General features: G+C 43.5%; 1 protein-coding gene across 1 annotated transcript in view; it reads left to right on the plus strand.

Moving 5' to 3' along the window:
- Nucleotides 1-22,093, plus strand: part of LOC126141399 (glutamate receptor ionotropic, kainate 2) — a 1,424,310-nt gene that overhangs the window by 93,519 nt on the left and 1,308,698 nt on the right. Inside the window, exon 2 of the mRNA XM_049915245.1 lies at nucleotides 19,064-19,225. Within this exon, the coding sequence (XP_049771202.1) occupies nucleotides 19,064-19,225 (162 nt within the window). The remainder of the gene's footprint in view (nucleotides 1-19,063; nucleotides 19,226-22,093) is intronic.

Genomic DNA, 22,093 nt, shown 5'->3' on the forward strand with positions numbered 1-22,093 from the left:
CGGGATTAGCCGAGCGGTCATAGGCGCTGCAGTCATGGACTGTGAGGCTGCTACCGAAGGAGCTTCGAGTCCTCCCTCGGGCATGGGTGTGTGAGTTTGGCCTTAGGATAAATTTGATTAAGTAGTGTGTAAGCTTAGGGACTGACGACCTTAGCAGTTAAAAGTTCCATAAGATTTCACACACACACGCAACGCGAGCAGCAATGTCGCGATACAATAAACCGCAATCGCGATAGGCTACAATCCGACCTTTATCAAAGTCGGAACCGTGATGGTACGCATTTCTCCTCCTTACACGAGGCATCACAACAACGTTTCACAAGGCAACGCCGGTCAACTGCTGTTTGTGAATGAGAAATCGGTTGGAAACTTTCCTCATGTCAGCACGTTCTATGTGTTGCGACCGGCGCCAACCTTGTGTGAATGCTCTGAAAAGCTAATCATTAGCATATCCCAGCATCTTCTTCCTGGCGGTTAAATTTCGCGTCTGTAGCACGTCATCTTCGTGGTGTAGCAATTTTAATGTCCAGTAGTGTAATTTCTTCTCTTTGTTCGTCGGCAAAGTATCTCAGTAGTTTAAAGCTACGCAACACCGTTGTACCCACATCTGCCTCTAAGTCATTGCTCTGCATATCACTAGGAGGTATGTAACAGAAGGTACCTTTCATTTTACCACACGTCACATTTCCGTTCATTTATATTCAAGTATGGAGCAGGGAAATTTACTGCTTCAATAACCGTGTGCCCGCAGCAATAATGCTAATTTTTGTACGTTGCCTCTTCGAGAGCGATACATATGACATGTCTGCATCCACATCCATATTCCGCAAGCCACTTTACGGTGTGTTCCCGTCGTGAATGATTAGCGGGAAGAACAACTACAGGGAAACTTCTGTACGGGTTCCAGTCTATTTAATTTTATCTTCGCGTCTTTTCGAAAGATATACGAGGCGCATTCAAGTTCTAAGGCCTCCGATTTTTTTTCTAATTAACTACTCACCCGAAATCGATGAAACTGCCGTTACTTCTCGACGTAATCGCCCTGCAGACGTACACATTTTTCCCAACGCTGACTCCATAATTCCATGGCAGCGCCGAAGGCTTCTTTAGGAGTCTGTTTTGACTAATGGAAAATCTCTGAGGCAATAGCAGCACAGCTGGTGAATGTGCGGCCACCGAGAGTGTCTTTCATTGTTGGAAAAAGCCAAAAGTCACTAGGAGCCAGGTCAGGTGAGTAGGGAGCATGAGAAATCACTTTAAAGTTGTTATCACGAAGAAACTGTTGCGTAACGTTAGCTCGATGTGCGGGTGCGTTGTCTTTGTGAAACAGCACACGCACAGCCCTTCCCGGACGTTTTTGTTGTAGTGCAGGAAGGAATTTGTTCTTCAAAACATTTTCGTAGGATGCACCTGTTACCGCAGTGTCCCTTGGAAAGCAATGGCTAAGGATTACGCCCTCGCTGTTCCAGAACACGGACACCATAATTTTTTCAGCACTGGCGTTTACCCGAAATTTTTTTGGTGGCGGTGAATCTGTGTGCTTCCAATGAGCTGACTGGCGCTTTGTTTCTGGATTGAAAAATGGCATCCACGTCTCATCCATTGTCACAACCGACGAAAAGAAAGTCCCATTCATGCTGTCGTTGCGTGTCAACATTGCTTGGAAACGTGTCACACGGGCAGCCATGTGGTCGTCCGTCAGCATTCGTGGCACCCATCTGGATGACACTTTTCGCATTTTCAGGTCGTCATGCAGGATTGTGTGCACAGAACCCACAGAAATGCCAACTCTGGAGGCGATCTGTTCAACAGTCATTCGGCGACCCCCCAAAATAATTCTCTCCACTTTCTCGATCACGTCGTCAGACCGGCTTGTGCGAGCCCGAGGTTGTTTCGGTTTGTTGTCGCATGATGTTCTGCCTTCATTAAACTGTCGCACCCACGAACAGACTTTCGACACATCCATAACTCGATCACCACATGTCTCCTTCAACTGTCGATGAATTTCAATTGGTTTCACACCACGCAAATTCAGAAAACGAATGATTGCACGCTGCTCAAGTACGGAAAACGTCGCCATTTTAAGTATTTAAAACAGTTCTTATTCTCGAAGCTGGCTGTAAAATTCCATCCGCCACACGGTGCTGCCATCTCTGGGACGTATTGACAATGAACGCGGCCTCATTTTAAAACAATGCGCATGTTTCTATCTCTTTCCAGTCCGGAGAAAAAAAATCGGAGGCCTTAGAACTTGAATGCACCTCGTACTAGGAAAACACACGATGTTGGGTGACTTTTCTAAGAACGTACACTCGCGGAACTTCAACAACGGATCACACCTTGATGCAAATCACTTCTCTTGCAGTGTCTGCCAGTAGAGTTGCAGAACACCACTGGTGATCACATTCCCAAACCCTCAAAACCAAATGCGGGAAGGCCGCTCCCTTAAGATCCACCATTTACATTTCAATTTCCTACAAAGTTAAGTGGATAACGTGAAACTACGGCCATCGGCATGCCGAATTACATGAATCTGAATGTCATTGACGCTGTCTGAATGGAATAATTTATTTGCATTTGACAATTATGATTGAAAGTGACTCTCTGAACACTTGTTAATTGTATCTAGCTTTATATAGTGAAGGTACCAAACAGAAACACGGATTAAATACATTTATTTACAAATGCATCAGTTTTAGAGACATAAATTCAACTACGAGAATCGAGACAATATCTTTCCGACCTGAAGTGTATCTTTGAGTGTATGAAATTTGTACTTGTCTACATGAGAATTTTCACTCAAATATTCTATAGCTATAATTCCACTCTATATAAACCCCGCAAAATGATGACAGGCAGTGACTGGAAGTAGGTGACTATCCCCATAAGTCCACACATTCAGAGCCGGCCGGGGTGGCTGACCGGTTTTAGGCGCTACAGTCTGGAACCGGGCGACCGCTACGATCGAAGGTTCGAAACCTGCCTCGGACATGGATATGTGTGGTCTCCTTAGATTAGTTAGGTTTAATTAGTTCTAAGTTCTAGGGGACTCATGACCTCAGAAGTTGTCCCATAGCGATCAGAGCCATTTGAACCACACATTAATAATGTTCCCAATATATTAAGTCTGGATGAATAGATTTTTAAGAGTATCGAGGCTGTGTTGGAATCAGTCTTTTTCATTCCTTAAATGGATTTCAACAATTAAATATCGAGCTCTGCCCGATGTTCAAACCCAGTCACCCTGTAAGACGTATGCGTTGCCGGCGATGGGCGAGGCATGGCAGAGTCTCTGACCAGAGAGTAGTATGTAGTTAGTTGTTGCTTGTCTTCAGTAGTCTGCAGTAGTCTGCAGTAGTCGACAGTAGTCGGCGCGTGCCTGCGCTTGTCGGCAGTCTGCTCTGGTTGGGACTTTGGAGGATGAGTATTATTGTAGAAGGTAAAGAAGCAGCCTTGCGCATATCTAGTAATGTATATTAACTGTCATTAATTTCTTTTAAAAAATGCCCCAATAATAATTTTTATAATATAAAGTAATTTTTTTAAGAAAAGCATTCATTTGAATTTAAAGAATATTTCCAATGCATGATCATTCCTTCCAAGAATAAAAAAAAATATAGCCCAGCATTGCACGAAGCTGTGCCGAAAAGTTTTTACGTAAGAGCAAGTATATTCGCAGTTTTTATTGAGGTAAGAATTTTTCCTTTTATATTCACAATACAGGGCCGAGGCGCAGCGCTGCTGTCGTCATAAAATTTACCAGGTTACTGAATTTTCTTATTATTTCCGGGTTTAGGAATTGAATTTTGTGGTTACATTAAATGTGAATGCATTTCTGCACAGAGATTATAAATGGGAGCCAATTTTGTTCAGAGGTTACAATATATAAAATTCATTTAATTATTATTTTTGTGCGGAGGTTACACATGGTTCTTGGTTTCTCTTACACTAGTGTAACCTCCCCACACAGTTATTTTAAATAGGAAACCAAGAACCATGTGTAACCTCCGCACAAAAATAATAATTAAATGAATTTTATATATTGTAACCTCTGAACAAAATTGGCTCCCATTTATAATCTCTGTGTAGAAATGCATTCACATTTAATGTAATCACAAAATTCAATTCCTAAACCCGGAAATAATAAAAAAATTCAGTAACCTGGTAAATTTTAAGACGACAGCAGCGCTGCGCCTCGGCCCTGTATTCTGAATATAAAAGGAAAAATTCTTACCTCAATAAAAACTGCGAATATATCTGCTCTTACGTAAAAACTTTTCGGCACAGTTTCGTGCAATGCTGGGCTATATTTTTTTTTTATTCTTGGAAGGAATGATCATGCATTGGAAATATTCTTTAAATTGAAATGAATGCTTTTCTTAAAAAAATTACTTTGTATTATAAAAATTATTATTAGGGCATTTTTTTGAAAGAAATTAATGACAGTTAATATACATTACTAGATATGCGCAAGGCTGCTTCTTTACCTTCTACAACAATACTCATCCTCCAAAGTCCCGACCAGAGCAGACTGCCGACACGCACAGGCACGCGCCGACTACTGTCAACTACTGCAGACTACTGCAGACTACTGAAGACAAGCAACAACTAACTACATACTACTCTCTGGTCAGAGACTCTGTCATGCCTCGACCATCGTTGGCAATGCATACGTCTTACAACCCGCTTTTTGATGACAGGAAGCGAGCGCCGTCTCGGTCCTGATCGAGCTCTGCATCTCGGCCGAACCCCCAGGAAGACCTCAAGCTAGATCGGGTGGTTAGACTTGAAGCCAGGACTGATGCGCAACACGCTGCGGCAGGATTACTGAAACAAAGATCGCAATCACTATCTTCATCCTCGAAGCAACGTAGAGCGAACTTAGCAACGGGCTTAACAGCTTATGCTTGCAATGAACAGTTATAATTTTATCGCCCCTTTTTAGCGGTAATGAGCGTGGCCCATATCCGGAACTCAACTCTTAGTTCTGCGATAAGTTATAGTATAACTATAATAAATATCACAGAAAAAGAAAGGCCGGTATACAACTTCAATACTAGGGTAAGGGTTTTAACCTCTGAACACATAAATGGCAGACAAAATTGAGTCAAGCTTTAGGAACAAGGCGCTTATAACTTAAACGTAATAGTGGCCAAGAGCATGATTACTACACTCCTGGAAATTGAAATAAGAACACCGTGAATTCATTGTCCCAGGAAGGGGAAACTTTATTGACACATTCCTGTGGTCAGATACATCACATGATCACACTGACACAACCACAGGCACATACACACAGGCAACAGAGCATGCACAATGTCGGCACTAGTACAGTGTATATCCACCTTTCGCAGCAATGCAGGCTGCTATTCTTCCATGGAGACGATCGTAGAGATGCTGGATGTAGTCCTGTGGAACGGATTGCCATGCCATTTCCACCTGGCGCCTCAGTTGGACCAGCTTTCTTGCTGGACGTGCAGACCGCGTGAGACGACGCTTCATCCAGTCCCAAACATGCTCAATGGGGGACAGATCCGGAGATCTTGCTGGCCAGGGTAGTTCACTTACACCTTCTAGAGCACGTTGGGTGGCACGGGATACATGCGGACGTGCATTGTCCTGTTGGAACAGCAAGTTCCCTCGCCGGTCTAGGAATGGTAGAACGATGGGTTCGATGACGGTTTGGATGTACCGTGCACTATTCAGTGTCCCCTCGACGATCGCCAGTGGTGTACGGCCAGTGTAGGAGATCGCTCCCCACACCATGATGCCGGGTGTTGGCCCTGTATGCCTCGGTCGTATGCAGTCCTGATTGTGGCGCTCACCTGCACGGCGCCAAACACGCATACGACCATCATTGGCACCAAGGCAGAAGCGACTCTCATCGCTGAAGACGACACGTCTCCATTCGTCCCTCCATTCACGCCTGTCGCGACACCACTGGAGGCGGGCTGCACGATGTTGGGGCGTGAGCGGAAGACGGCCTAACGGTGTGCGGGACCGTAGCCCAGCTTCATGGAGACGGTTGCGAATGGTCCTCGCCGATACCCCAGGAGCAACAGTGTCCCTAATTTGCTGGGAAGTGGCGGTGCGGTCCCCTACGCCACTGCGTAGGATCCTACGGTCTTGGCGTGCTTCCGTGCGTCGCTGCGGTCCGGTCCCAGGTCGACGGGCACGTGCACCTTCCGCCGACCACTGGCGACAACATCGATGTACTGTGGAGACCTCACGCCCCACGTGTTGAGCAATTCGGCGGTACGTCCACCCGGCCTCCCGCATGCCCACTAAACGCCCTCGCTCAAAGTCCGTCAACTGCACATACGGTTCACGTCCACGCTGTCGCGGCATGCTACCAGTGTTAAAGACTGCGATGGAGCTCCGTATGCCACGGCAAACTGGCTGACACTGACGGCGGCGGTGCACAAATGCTGCGCAGCTAGCGCCATTCGACGGCCAACACCGCGGTTCCTGGTGTGTCCGCTGTGCCGTGCGTGTGATCATTGCTTGTACAGCCCTCTCGCAGTGTCCGGAGCAAGTATGGTGGGTCTGACACACCGGTGTCAATGTGTTCTTTTTTCCATTTCCAGGAGTGTAAATTAAGCTAACAGGGCCCAACTTTAGCAAGAAAACTTTTAAAACTTACTATGCTAAAAAAAACTTTATACTGTCCAAGCGCCTGTTTACTACTTTCCAACAAAGCGAACTAACAGGGCTTAGTAGGCTTTTAAAACATACTACACTAAACCTAATACTGGCCAATGTCAATGACCACCATATTCAAATAAACCACTGTCACCCAGATACGTTATACGCTCACAGGGCCACAACCGCAATGCCATAATTTAACCTTAACGGGGCGTAATAACGCAAGCGAGGCCCAACATTGGCCACTGCGCAAAACAATGTTAAATAAGCCCTTGCGTCCTTGCCCAGCTATTCAGTTGCGGTCAAGCACTCTTAATTAAAACTTCCTAATTGCGGTGGTACACATAAGTGAAACGCGCTACTTCAAAGAACGCTCCGAAATACAACCGCCGCAAAGGGCACAACGTACATGCTTTATAATAAAAATCTTAAAAGCCAATTCAAGAAGTAATACGATTAAAACCTTGACCATACAACGCCCTGCACTGCCAGGACATTGTGACTACACAACACAGGGACGTCTTAACTTTCCACAGTGCAAGATACAGTTTTTTTAAAAACACAACGTACACATTCGACGAACCGCCAGTACCTCCGACTTTTGGGTTACATCAACAGCAATAGCTAGATACGGACGATCCCAAATAGCCACAGCTGCGATTTGGGGGTAAAGGTCCTTTCCGTTAGCATATTACACTACTGGACATTAAAACTGCTACATCACGAAGTGCTACAGTCGCGGAATTTAACCGACAGGAAGAAGATGCTGTGATATGCTAATGATTAGCTTTTCAGAGCATTCACACACGGTTGGCACCGGTGGCGACACCTACAACGTGATGACATGAGGAAAGTTTCCAACCGATTTCTCATACACAAACAGCAGTTGACCGGCGTTGCTTGGTGAAACGTTGTTGTGAAGCCTCGTGTAAGGAGGAGAAATGCGTACCATCACGGTTCCGACTTTGATAAAGGTCGGATTGTAGCCTATCGCGATTGCGGTTTATCGTATCGCTACATTGCTGCTAGCGTTGATCGAGATTCAATGACTGTTAGCAGAATATGGAATCGGTGGGTTCAGGACGGTAATACGGAACGTCATGCTGGATCCCATTGGCCTCCTATCACTAGCAGTCGTGAAAACAGGAATCTTATCCGCATGGCTTTAACGGATCGTGGAGCCACGTCTCTATCCCTAAGTCAATAGATGGGGACGTTTGCAAGACAACAACCATCCGCACGAACTGTTCGACGACGTTTGCAGCAGCATGGACTATCAGCTCGGAGACCACGGCTGCGGTTACCTTTGATGCTGCATCTTTCAGACAGGAGAGACTGCGATGGTGTACTCAACGACGAACCTGTGTGCATGAATGGCAAAACTTCATTTTTTCGAATGACTAAAGGTTCTGTTTACAGCATCATCCGTGTTTGGCGACATCGCGGTAAACTCACATTGGAAGGGTGTATTCGTCATCGCCATACTGGCGTATCACCCAGCGTTATGGTATGGAGTGCCATTGGTTACACTTTTCGATCACCTCTGATTCGTATTGACGGCACTTGGAACAGTGGACGCTACATTTCAGATGTGTTGCGATCCGTGGCTCTACCCTTCATTCGATCCCTACGAAACCCTACATTTCACCAGGATAATGCACGACCACATGTTGCGGGTTCTGTAGGGGCCTTTCTGGATACAGGAAATGTTCGACTACTGCCCTGGCCAGCACATTCTCCTGATCTCTCACCAACTGAAAACGTCTGGTGAATGGTGGCCGAGCAACTGGCTCGTCACAATATGCCAGTCACTACTCTTGATGAACTGTGGTATCGCGTTGAAGGTGTAGGGGTAGCTGTATCTGGACATGCCATTCAAGCTCTGTTTGACCCAATGCCCAGGCGTGTCAAGGCCGTTATTACGGCCAGAGGTGGTTGTTCTGGGTACTGATTTCTCAGGATCTATGCACCCAAATTGCGTGAAAACATAATCACATGTCAGTTCTAGTATTATGTATTTGTCCAATGAATACTCGTTTATCATCTGCATTTCTTCTTGGTGTAGCAATTTTAATGGCCAGTAGTGTATAACGCGTCCACGTTCTCACGCTGTATTAAGACTTATGTTACTTTTTCCGTCAACGTTGGCACCGGACGTAATCCTTACAACATTTTACAACGGACTCACCACTCCACCACAAGATAAGGAGAATCAAACGGAGCATATCTAGAATGGTAGTAGCTCTTCCATAACGGTCGTTTCCATAACTTTACTAAGGTGGACATGCTTTTTAAGTTCTTCTTAGCAACAAGCAGCTTATCAAGCACAGCTCCTTGGAATAACTCAGAACTGCTGCATCACAAAACAAGACTTGGTAATGAAGATGTTGCACGCACTTGAAGAATAACGCTAACAGTTCTCAGTCGTTATCAGCAGTTTAATGCGATAAAAACACCAAAAACCTACGGAATCAACGTAGCCGTCTTAGCCAGTTGTCTTAGCCAACCACCGCAGCAGGACCTTACAGCTTCTTGTCTTAGGCGTTGATTATCGGCGTTGTCTTCTTAAGGCACAAATAAACGTTACAACGATGCTATTCCTCACTTAATGGAACCTGGCCGGCAACGTTCAAGAATTCAACGCGAACGATCAGGCGAGCCCTACCGCAAATCTTGGCTACTAATTACTCTCTCCGGTATCCTGAACGTATCCAACTAATAATCAAAAAGATGAAAGTAGAATTAAATAACCAGCGACGTATTTCAACAATCCGCCAGGCTAACCGAAAGCGGCTGCATCCTGGACTCGGGCAGGCGTGCCGGACCCAGATCGAATCCGCCCGGCGGCTTACCGACATCGGCCGGTGTGCCGGCTAGCCTGGATATGGCTTTTAGGTGGTTTCCCATATCCCGCTATCTGAATACCGGGCTGGTCCCAACGTTCCACCTCAGTTATACGACTCGCAGTCATCTGAACACATTCGCACTATTCCTTGGATTACACTAGACGCAGACAGCTGGGGTACTCAAATTCCGTCCCGGGAGGACGGGGTGGCAGCAGGAAGGGCATCCAACCATTCCTTAAAGCTAACCTTGCCAAATCTGTTCTAACCATGCCGACCCTACTCAACCGCGGGTCAAGGCACTAGCACAAGAAGAAGATGTATTTAAACATTTTTTGCAGAGCTTCACGCCAACGGTCACACTTACTACGGGCAGCCACGACCCTGGTCAAAACAGCTCTGTCTCGTTGCTGCTTCCATAAACACCAGCAGTCACGAACTGAGCCGCCAGCCTCGCTTGCACTACTCCACGCTGTCACCTTTGACGCCGCTAGCGCCACCGCACCTACACTCGCACACCTAGCACGACCAAGACTCGGTAGAATACAGAGGAACAGTGGTAGAACCGCAACGGCGCGAAGTGCAAATTGCCGGACGATGAATCCAACCAGCACATTCCTTGTGCAATGAACCTGAAACTGGCAATCGTCCTGGATGCCACATGTCCCCAAAAATCTACTCGTTTGTACATGTGCAACGCGCTTGAGACAGGCAATCGTCCTGCATTCCACAAGTGTGAAATGGAATTGAACTTCTCGGCCGGTGCCGACAATTATGTGTTTGCGTCACGCAGTATGCTGAAAAGAGCTGTCCCTTCGTGAAGACGAGGTCGTCAGCGCGCTGCCGCTACGCGAACATGTTGCAGGTCCAACCGCGAAGCTACTCCGATTCGATCCATCCTCTACAGCTACCGTCCACCGATTCGATCCGGATACCTTCTCGGCCAATGCGCAGGAGGGTGCGGTCACATACGCGAAGAAAACCGAAGTCGATGCTGACGCCAAAAGCTCTGTGCCTTCTCTCGTGGTGCTCACTTACACCCTCCTGATTCCTTCCCCCCAAAACAGAGCTAACTGCCAACTGAAAAATCAACAAGCACTGCTGCCCAGTCGCGAGAATTCTCTGCAATTATAGAATCTCACCGAAATAGCATGTCTCCTCCAGACAATAATCACAAAAGGAACACCTGCCACACAATAGTAATAATAATAATAATAATAATAATACTGACTTCAGAGCTGCGCTATTGACATCACACCTTGTTACGTCAATCGCGCATTCTCCTGCCTTTGCTATTAGCCTAGCGCCTCAGGGCTCGAGAAATGGAGCGAGAGCCACTACGCGGCTAGACTTTGTTTCCTGTAGCCCATGCTTTCTACAACCGATAGATAGCTATCCTCCAAGGAGGTCTGCGAAACATGAACATCCGCCCCCACCTTCTGAATTCGGCGAGCACTATTCACCTACCGAAGAGACATTAAACACTACAGTCGTTCAGGTAGACAATAACCTTCTACCCCACAGGATTGGCGTTCCGACCTCCGTGCTAACAATTCATTACCGGGTGCCCGTTTCTTACGCTCGGTCCCGTTTCTTCCTGGTGTTATCTGCTCTCCACTTCAAATCCAATATGCTGTTTATTCACATGTGCACCAGAAACTTTCACAACAAAGCCCTTCACCATGTTTATAAAGTAAAGAAATGACAATTACATAGAGCACCGTACTCACAGTTAACATGAGTCCATCTCATCAGTGCAGAGGAGGGGGAGGAGGAGATTAGTGTTTAACGTCCCGTCGACAGCGAGGTCATTAGAGACGGAACGCAAGCTCGTGTGGGAGAAGGATGGGGAAGGAATTCGGCCGTGCCCTTTGAAAGGAACCATCCCGGCATTTACCTGAAGCGATTTAGGGAAATCACGGAAAACCTAAATCAGGATGGCCGGAGACGGGATTGAACCATCGTCCTCCCGAATGCGAGTCCAGTGTGCTAACCACTGCGCCACCTCGCTCGGTCTCATCAGTACACGTTCTCATATCGGTTTACCCTGTTGTCACTCAGTGGATTACGAAATCACTCTTTAACTGTGATGAAAATGGCATGCAGAATCGGCAACCGCCTTTCATAGTTGATTGAGCATCTCCATTACGCTTTTGCTCTGACTTCATGGACCTGCAAATGAACGCGCTGCTCTTCTTTGGATCTGTTTCCTCTATCAACGCTGCCTTGTGAGGATCTCTGACTGCCGACCATTGTGACCGAGCGGTTCTAGGCACTTCAGTCCGGAACCGCGCTGCTGCTACGGTCGCAGGGCATGGATGTGTGTGACGTCCTTAGGTTAGTTAGGTTTAAGTATTTCTAAGCCTAGGGGACTGATGACCTCAGAAGTTCCGTAGTGCTCATAGCCATTTGAACCTTTTATTTTTTAATGTCGGACTGATAAGCAATACTGAAATACCGGTCAAATGACGGTTTTGTAAGATACCACTATTGTCTGTCTGAAGCACTTAAAATGGTTCAAATGGCTCTGAGCACTATGGGACTTACCATCTATGGTCATCAGTCCCCTAGAACTTAGAACTACTTAAACCTAACTAACCGAAGGACATCACGAGGCAGAGGAAGCACTTTCATATCTTTTCCTACAACGCCTACACCTCTGGCTTTTGTTCTTTGTACGCACGGACGTTTTATATTTTGAGCGTGTGTGGAATTGAAGTATGTTTGGGAATTCTACCCTATTTGTCTCACACAAATACTAATTCTACGTATATTCTATTTCGTGAACTTTGAGTACTTATTCATTCTTCTGAAAATCCAGAAAGAAAATATTTTATTTTCGTGCTGTATTTCATATGCTGCTTATACATTGCCGATTGCTAATCGAAAGTTGACTGAGAATTTGGGCGCATTCATTATACGGGCACAGGATAGCACAATGTCAGATTTCCGAAACCAGTAATTCAGTTTGCATTCGTGAGTGAACTACCTGCGTCGATGGTAAATGGACACAATGAAACGTAGTACAAGCTGCAAGATAATCGCGAATAAGAACACTGATCGACGAACTTTACTATTTTTTCTACTCCAGTCAATGATTGCAAAAACATTTAGCACTCACACTATCGAAATCGGCCAGTGCTGGCCATCTTTAAAGCTGTTTAAAACATACTCTTATATAATAAATGACTCTGCTTTCATTATATTAGGATATGTTTTCAATTGCTCTGAAGATGGTCACAAGTGTCCGAAATCAGTCTTCGGAGGCCGAAAATAGTTTGGGACCACATATTAGAATAAAATGAACAAATTCCAAAGAAATACAACTTTCCACTAAATTCCTTCACCGCTTCGATCTAGTAGTACGGGACTATACAGCGTCGAGCACCTGAAAACTTTGATTGGAGGACTGGCGGTGTTGAGACACTTAAGTATGCACAATTTCACAGCTTGACTAAGTTTATTTGTCTTTTCGTCTTCATCCACTCCGCCAACAGAACTTACTCCAAAATTCAATTAACACGAAATTAAATAAACTGCTTCAACTCCCAGGAGCAGCAAAGAACAAAGTTTCGCTGCATTGTGAGCGCAGGTCGTGGGCGGGTTCCTCTGGCTGGGAGACAAACTAGACGTGCAGTCCGCCATCAGTTTTTTTATATCTTGGAAAAAAATTTCTGTACGTCGTCGAACATAATCGACCAAGGTTCTTGCTACACATATGATTTCAAGAGAAGTACGAAAAATGTAATTGGTGGTATAATAGATCAACAGAATAAAACATTCCATGTGGTATGATTCCAGTTTTTATCGGCTACAGACATAGAAATGGTTACAGATATAAGTCTGCATTTCGCACATTGGGCTCCAGTCGTTGTATGTTTATTCATCGATAGTAATTTTTGTTTGATATTTCAAGTCGTGAAGTTGTGTTTGAGTTGAGAAAATAGAATTTTGCACTGTTTGCTTGTGATTCGTTGGCCATCCTTGTGTCTTTTAAGTGTACTGCACGTTGTTATCAACTCCAATGTGGTACAAATGTACGGATTTTGCAATGGAAACGCTACTGCTACATATACAGAATACGGTTGCCTATTTCTAGCAGCAGAGTGGCAGATTCAAGAGCGTTTGCTGTAGTTTTCACCAAACTGCGACAGACTGATCTGAACGTGAAAATGAGTAGATTATGGACAAAGTAGTTGCTAAAAGTAGTCTTACAACAATTTCTAGACGTATCGGTGTTCCACTTTCGAGACTACGGCGGATAACAGGCATTCACAGCCTCTGTCCTAATATTTGCAGTGAATGCACCATCTTCGAGAAGGATTTGAAGCTAAACGACTGGAATTTTGTGGTTGACTTATTGCAAATGGCCAAGTAATACCGTTTTTACTGAGGCTTTTTTTTTCACTCTTGATGGTATCAATAACAGTCGTAACTCACATCGGTGGTCAGAAGACAGCCCACCGGCACACTGTCAAGAAGGATTCTATGTATACGCGTCGTTTGGTGCAAAAGGTAGGCGTGTTGTGTTGTGTTGTGTTACCGCATTGTCTTACAGTGCCTCGATACCTATTCTTGAGAAGGAGCTTTCAGCATTTTCTGGTTCTATGTGTCGTTCTACGTAAATGTGTGAACCTGTGCGGCATCTACCGACACTTTTGTTTACTTCTAGGCCTGCACGATTGCATGAACAGGTCTGTTACTTCTTGACTTCCAGTGAGGTCAATGAAGTCTGTCTAGCTGGACATAATAACAGCTCATTTTGTTACCAACGAATTATATATTTTATGACACACAAACACTTTATCAACCAGATATCATCTTCCCTCAGTTCTATTACTGCTTGTAATACTAGGTCTCATTTTGGACTATTTTCTGCGTTTTGGTTCGTTCGTTTGGCGTCCGTGTTGAACTTTTATCAACTTTTTTGTCGTTACGTAAGAGACTCTTTTTCGCTGAACTGGCTTTCATGCCCTTGTTAATTATTAATGTGACTGATGTGATCATTACTCATACAACAGGTTAGTTCAGCTTGTGTCTTGTTAAGAATGTGATAAGTTTATATGGAACCTTGTATTCATTTTCAAATAAATATTATGTAGGATACTTGTTCCATATGTTGCATGTTACCATTTTACTATGGTTACTTTAATATTATTATCTAATGCGATGAAAAAAGGGAAAAAAATGCTGTCAATTTATTTGTTGTGTGTTTCTGGAGGTGTAAAGCTTGGGTCAGTCTTGTTGTTGCTGTTCAAATAAATTTTTCTTATTCACGTTGCTTTCGATTCAAATGCGCCCAAGCACTATGGGACTTAACATCTGAGGTCATCAGTCCCCTAGAACTACTTAAACCTAACTAACCTAAGGACATCACACACATCCATGCCCGAGGCAGGATTCGAACCTGCGACCGCAGCAGTAGCGCGGTTCCGGACTGAAGCGCCTGGAACCGCTCGGCCACAGCGGCCGGCCGTTGCTTTCGACACGAACGCATTTCACAGCCCGATGATTAATACTGGTATATCCAGTTCGTATTCAGCCTGCATTTTGTATACGCATCGTAGACTGGATTAATAAGATTTAAAAAAGAAATATTGTCGGGGCAACACTGTAAAGCTGGCTGTGATGTTGGTTCATTTTTATATGTGACAGTTTAACATAAATTATATCATTTTTTACCGGTGTAATAGCGTATACCTTCGTGTTTTGTACTTTCTTCAAGGTCATTTTTCCGTTTTTTTTATTTTTTAAAGATTTTAAAATTGTTGCTACAACCGAAACTAGCTATCGTGTTATTATAATTGTTTTATACAAATGCAATCTAGCCACCAACAGTTTTTTTTAAGAAATTAAATTTCAGTAAGTTATTACAAGAGTTTCTTTTGGCTACATGAATTTGTATGTTTACCCAGGCGTGCAGAGCTGTGATTTGTATGCTTCACAGCTTTGTTGCCCCATAAACACACTGCAGAAGCGATGGATGTCAGCGTCAGGTGGATATCCATTTTTCTCGTGCAATACGTGTGTTCACGTGTGGTTTCAGTCTTCCAGAGAAAGATACATTGTTGATACATTGTAGTCTTGTGGTGAGCGTAGTGTAGGGCTAACGGCTTCAACCGGTCGCTGTGGGCAAAGAGCATCAAGATATTCAAACACAAACTAAGATTGCCGTGTGAAACGTAATTATTTATTTATTTAGCGCATGGCATCACATATGAACAGGGACTAGCAATTTTGAATTACATAGTTTTACAAAAATATATTCATTTCATAATTTATAGTTTAAAAATAAGTCTATAAATTAATATCTAATTTGTCTATCCATTCAAGGGCTGCCTCTGTCACTTCAAAGAAATCTTCCAAGTTCCCATGGTAGACTCTTCTGCTACAGCTTGTTACAATGTGATGGATCGTCTGGTGTTCACACTGAGAGGATGAAGCCCTTCCCCATTGGTAGAGAGTTTCAACACAGAGCTTTTTTTAGTGATCTGACCAACAGTGTAGAAGCCAGACATAATACAAGCTCAGCACAAATTCATAAACCAACAGAAAAACTTTGTGGTATTTCCGAACTGACTGTATTCTGTATTAACGGTGCAGTGATATCGACGTAATCTACAGATGTGAGCAAAGGTTTTGATCCGCCAAGAAATGGATACAAACGGTGGTATCTACAAAATGCGTGTTTAGGCGCAAAGGGAAAAGAAGTTTTTTGACGACGGAAACAATCTCACTGTTACTATCTAAGTTGAAGTTGCTGACAATCGAGATAGTTCATACCACTTACAGTGTGTTCAAATTTATTCAACAATTTTCTAGATTTACGTTAAGACATTGGTGAAGCAGACTTGCAAAATGGCTAACTTTGCAGATACTTCATGGTTAAGAGGTGAAGCCTGCAAAGAAAAAACTTGGACAACAGACGAACTGATCGTTCTGAATTGTGCCGACCAAATAAGAGAACGACAAGACGACCTCACACGAGTTCCACACGGTGTTGTCATGCGAATTCCGAAGGTCATTGACGTCGGTGGAATGTACTGAATGAACTTCGACCTTAATAATTGGTCATGGCTGCACATCCTCTGTGAAGATAAATCCTATCAGCTGCATCACTGTAGGTAGTAAAAACTGGACGCACGTAACACAGAATTTTCGGCCTGTAGCTGTTGGCTCTGAATTTTGAAGCACAAATCTGCAGGATACTGGGAATTCAACTGAGATCTGATTTTCGTCCTTGGAAGGCAATCACCATCTTTCCTACTTGCACTGCATCCCAATTAATTAGGAGACTAAGGAAGGTGGACAGAGAATTAAGCTGTAGTAAAATATATAAAAGTTTAACACATACATATACTGTAGTGGAATCACTTATAGCAGATAGTTGATAAGTCCACCGATGGCGGCCCAAAATGTATCCAGGTAGTAACGATTGAACAAGTTATATATGGAAGAGTAATAGCGCGTCTACTCCGATGTAAATTAAAAAAATAAAAATAAAAGAAACATAATTACAGAATGTACGTACAGCTACCTCGGCTGCATAAAATTGTTGTCAAATTGACCTTCGTTTCCACAGCTCTAAGGCCGTCATCATCAGAATAAAAATTATTCTTATGAAGAACACCTTAGAGCTGTCGAAATGATAGTCAATTTGACAACAATTTTATGCAGCCGAGGTAGCTACACGTACATTCTGTAATTAAGTTAACGTACGGTTGCTGGACTTCAGCCTATCATAAGGTTTTCTTTAAAAAAAAAAGAAAAACATAAATTAAGTCTCTTCTTGAAACAGAAAGATAATACTCATTAATACTTCTGGAAGCTGAAGGCAGGCTATATTGTCAGTAAGGCCATTAAATACACACTTTATGTATGTCAAAGTACCAGGGGATGCTCAGTGTTAAAGTACTAACAGAATGAACAAACTTGAAGTCCCGTTGGGAGCAAAATTGTCTATATGTGTATAGCTGTTTGAAAGTTAAACATAGATAAATTCACAAGACCCCAATTCTGCCTCATTGACAGCCCCCGACTTCTTCAGCAAGGAGGCCAGGAACACTTTTAAGTCCACAGCAGGTAGCTTGCGGGGTTGTGAAGTGAGACATGAATGGCAGTGACGTTGTGGAGACGGCTCTCGAGTTAAAATCCTCAACCACAGAAAACAGAGCTAATGTCGGCTGCTCGAAAGGGCAGTCGGCAAAGACCGCCTGCTTGGACTTTGACGACGTCTTCTGTCCACAGAAGGTTCACATCCTGCCTTGACTCCGACCTCTGAGACACGGCCGTCTTCGTATCTAGAGCCGTGTGAATTTTATCTGAATTTAACTACTGCCGCCATCTTGAACAGATAATCAAATAATATCAAAATGATCACATCCGAAATGTTATTCAGGAATACGTTTCCTTAGTGTATCGGAAATCATCCCATTACAGTTTCTTTTCTCTCTGTATTTTTAATGACACGTTAATTTCCGTTTAATGTTTGGGAAACCACAAAATAAAGTTGATACCCTGATAATAACTTCACCAGATACACACCCATTAACAATGGATCTGACATAATACGATTGAATGGCTTATTAGTAATTGTGTGTTTGAAACTTCCTGGCAGATTAAAACTGTGTGCCCGACCGAGACTCAAACTCGGGACCTTTGCCTTTCGCGGGCAAGTGCTCTACCATCTGAGCTACCGAAGCACGACTCACGTCCGGTACTCACAGCTTTACTTCTGCCAGTATCTCGTCTCCTACCTTCCAAACTTTACAGAAGCTCTCCCGCGAAACTTGCAGAACTAGCACTCCTGAAAGAAAGGATACTGCGGAGACATGGCTTAGTCACAGCCTGGGGGATGTTTCCAGAATGAAATTTTCACTCTGCAGCGGAGTGTGCGCTGATATGAAACTTCCTGACAGATTAAAACTGTGTGCCCGACCGAGACTCAAACTCGGGACCTTTGCCTTTCGCGGGCAAGTGCTCTATCCTTTGTTTCAGGAGTGCTAGTTCTGGATATTGCGGAGACATGGCTTAGCCACAGCCTGGGAGATGTTTCCAGAATGAAATTTTCACTCTGCAGCGGAGTGTGCGCTGATATGAAACTTCCTGGCAGATTGAAACTGTGTGCCCGACCGAGAATCGAACTCGGGACCTTTGCCTTTCGCAGGCAAGTTCTCTATCCTTTCTTTCAGGAGTGCTAGTTCTGCAAGTTTCGCGGGAGATCTTCTGTAAAGTTTGGAAGGTAGGAGACGAGATACTGGCAGAAGTAAAGCTGTGAGTACCGGACGTGAGTCGTGCTTCGGTAGCTCAGATGGTAGAGCACTTGCCCGCGAAAGGCAAAGGTCCCGAGTCCGAGTCTCGGTCGGGCACACACTTTTAATCTGCCAGGAAGTTTCATATCAGCGCAAACTCCGCTGCAGAGTGAAAATTTCATTCTGGAAATTGTGTGTTTCTCCATTTATCAGTGGCCTCTCACGAAGGCGCGTGTACGCGTCGTGACACCTGACAACACTGTCAGTAACTTTTTTATCGATGCTAGAGAGGTTACTTACGTATCTCTTCCTGTTATGTTCCAGGCGCCATCTTCACGGAAGACCAGAAGGACAGCAGCACTGAGCTGGCGTTCAAGTACGCCGTGTACCGCATCAACAAGGACAAGGAGCTGCTGCCCAACACGACGCTCGTGTACGACATCCAGTACGTGCCGAGGGACGACAGCTTCAGGACCTCCAAGAAAGGTCAGTCGCTTCACAAAACATCCCACGCCGAGTACAGGGTGCGACGCATCGATGAGGACCTACTGGCAGACATTTTAAAGCGACTCAGATTTGTCTAATACATACTTTCTACCAGGTCCTCGCTAAAAATGTTCGAGTAACATACTCTCAGATTACGAGTCTATGTTACGTTGAGTGAAGTACTAGAAGTGTGTACTTTGCTTGTAGGCTTCGACGACTTTTCTCCACGAATTCATTATTAATTGGCTATAAGCACTACGGGACTTAACATCTGAGGTCATCAGTCACGTAGACTTAGAACTACTTAAATCTAACTAACATATGGACGTCACACACATCCATGCCCAAGACAGGATCGAACCTGCGACGGTAGCAGCAGCGCGGTTCCGGACTGAAGCGCCTAGAACCGCTCGACCACAGCGGCCGGCTCAGTACTAATTATTAACTGCGTAAATTCCGTGAGTCAGTGTGAAAAGCCGATCATATTGAATAATTCACATCAACACCTACATTGCGTGCTGTATTGATGTTTATATTGTTTGAGAACATGCGGACAATGCACGGCTCAAACAAAACTGACTTTACATATCACGTAGCCGGCTCAAACTAACTGAAAACACATGCCACTTCACTGACAGGCTACTGCCACTCTACTGCCACTCCCGACTTCTTAGGCTCATTGTTTATATAGTTTTTAACAAGTTCCTTGAAGGTATTGTTCAACAAAAATTGAGTTACAACCAAAATCTGCTGTTTCATAAGAAACTACATTTACAGGTTTTTAGACAATAAATTACTGGTTATAATAAGTGTAATTTCTAAGATTGCTTTTCGAATTAGTTATCGATATCCTGCGTGAAAAATGTCACTAACAATACTTGATACAAAATAATTGATAACTAGTTAATTATAACAGGAATATTTATGCTAAAGTATTTTGGAGTACTTTACATAATGCGAAATAGATTTTGAGTTTACATAATAATCTCGTTTTGACCAAATAGTCGAAATAATAGCTTGTTTATGCCAGAAAGTTCTAGAACTCGTGATTACAGAATTAGTTACCATGAATCTGGCTTGATTTTTTATAGAAACATGATGTTTTGAGAGTTAAAGTAACTTTCAGTGCATCAGTTACCCAGAAATCTATCAAAATATTAATTTTCACTGCTGATCGAATTTTGACAATTAATTTCCGATTTAATGACTGAACCGATTTTAACACGTTCTACGTGATTATTGTCTTAGAACTACACAAATGAAATAGTTAATTTATGAAAATTTCGTAAAATTGATGTTTACAATAACATACTTTTCCACTAATTAAATATTTCTGTTAATTCTATTTACATGAGCTACAGTTCAATAAATAGATGTGTTATATTTTAAATATTTCGTGGACAATGCTACTTGGCACAATACAGATTACCGAAATTGGAAATTTAACACTTTCTATAGTGTGAAATATGTATCGAATAATACGTAAAAAGTGTATGGAATACTTCAGATAAGTGTCCCCATTGTATACCGTATCACACTACCTATGAAAATCTAGTGGTAACTTGGATGGAGGCAAGAGTTTAACTACGAAACATTTTCAGTGGTTTCCGCAGCTCCTTAAAGGTGTTTATCGAAGAAGACCCTTCACATCGACAGACGCTATGGAAATCTGTATTCCTGCTTCCACTTACGATTTTGACTAATCGTTATGAGTCACAAGAAGGTTACCAATTACAGCAAATGTGCGGAAGTACTAGGTTAGACTCGTATGGGCCTTTCACTTCGCGAACAGTTTAAGATATCATTAAGATATCGAAACAAGATTTCCAGTAAATTATTGTTCGAAGAGGGTTACGTAATTTTAAGAACCTCTTAACTCCTGTATGAATCGAGATACTGAAGCACACATGGATTTTTAATGGAGTTAAGTACTTTGTTTTACAACATTCTAAAGCTCTTCAAAAGACGATGACGATGATTGTTGGCATTTGGATTATTGGCGAGAGTATGCGAGGAACGTGAAGTTTAAAACATTCTCAAGGGCCTCAGTCATATTTCTACTGATTCACCGATTGAACACTAAAATGTCAGCTATTGACCACAGACTTCGTTTCACTGAATTTCTACGAGCAATCAGTAGAAATATAGTATTCACCTACAGCCGTCTTGCAGGCTAGGAGGCGGCCGGTGTCACACTGGTGTTCCACCATGCACTCCTGAACAAAACGTGTCGTTTGCTCTGTATTTGACACACTTGCACTGACTACTATAAGAACATACCTTGCGTTGAGCGATGCATTCCAGCGGGTGATCTTGTTGCTGTGGTTAGAGACATGACCGAAAGCAGCGAAACTGGTCGTTGGAGACTTAAGGTCTGGACAGATGCACCGGGCACAAACAAATCCACCTACATTCATAGAAGGCCAAATGGTATGCAGAAAAGTGGGAGTTCAATTGCAACTCAACTGGCGTAGGGAAAGAGAGACAATTTGAAAGGATCATTGCCAGGTTGAAGATCAACAACGACTCCTCCCGCCAACTCTTGTATACACTTCATACCGTACCTTAACTATATTGCGACTATGGGGATATTCAGAAGGTCTGCCACATCTACTGTGGCTGCCCTCGATACAAAAAAGAATGAGGCAACTACCTACGAAGCTGGTCATAATGAATCACGTTAACACTGTTGATCACAATAAACATAGGGATTTATAAATTGCTTGTGGAACTTGTGTTCAAGGTATTGAAATATGTTTTACGTTTCTGAGATGATAGATTGATGAATTCAAAGGATAGACACAACTGTAAGTAAAATTTTTTATTTGTGGGAATCCACAGCCTCCAGATGTTTAGTAAACGTAAATA

This window comes from Schistocerca cancellata, chromosome 1 (genome assembly GCF_023864275.1).
Source record: "Schistocerca cancellata isolate TAMUIC-IGC-003103 chromosome 1, iqSchCanc2.1, whole genome shotgun sequence".
In the NCBI taxonomy this organism is placed as follows: domain Eukaryota; kingdom Metazoa; phylum Arthropoda; class Insecta; order Orthoptera; family Acrididae; genus Schistocerca; species Schistocerca cancellata.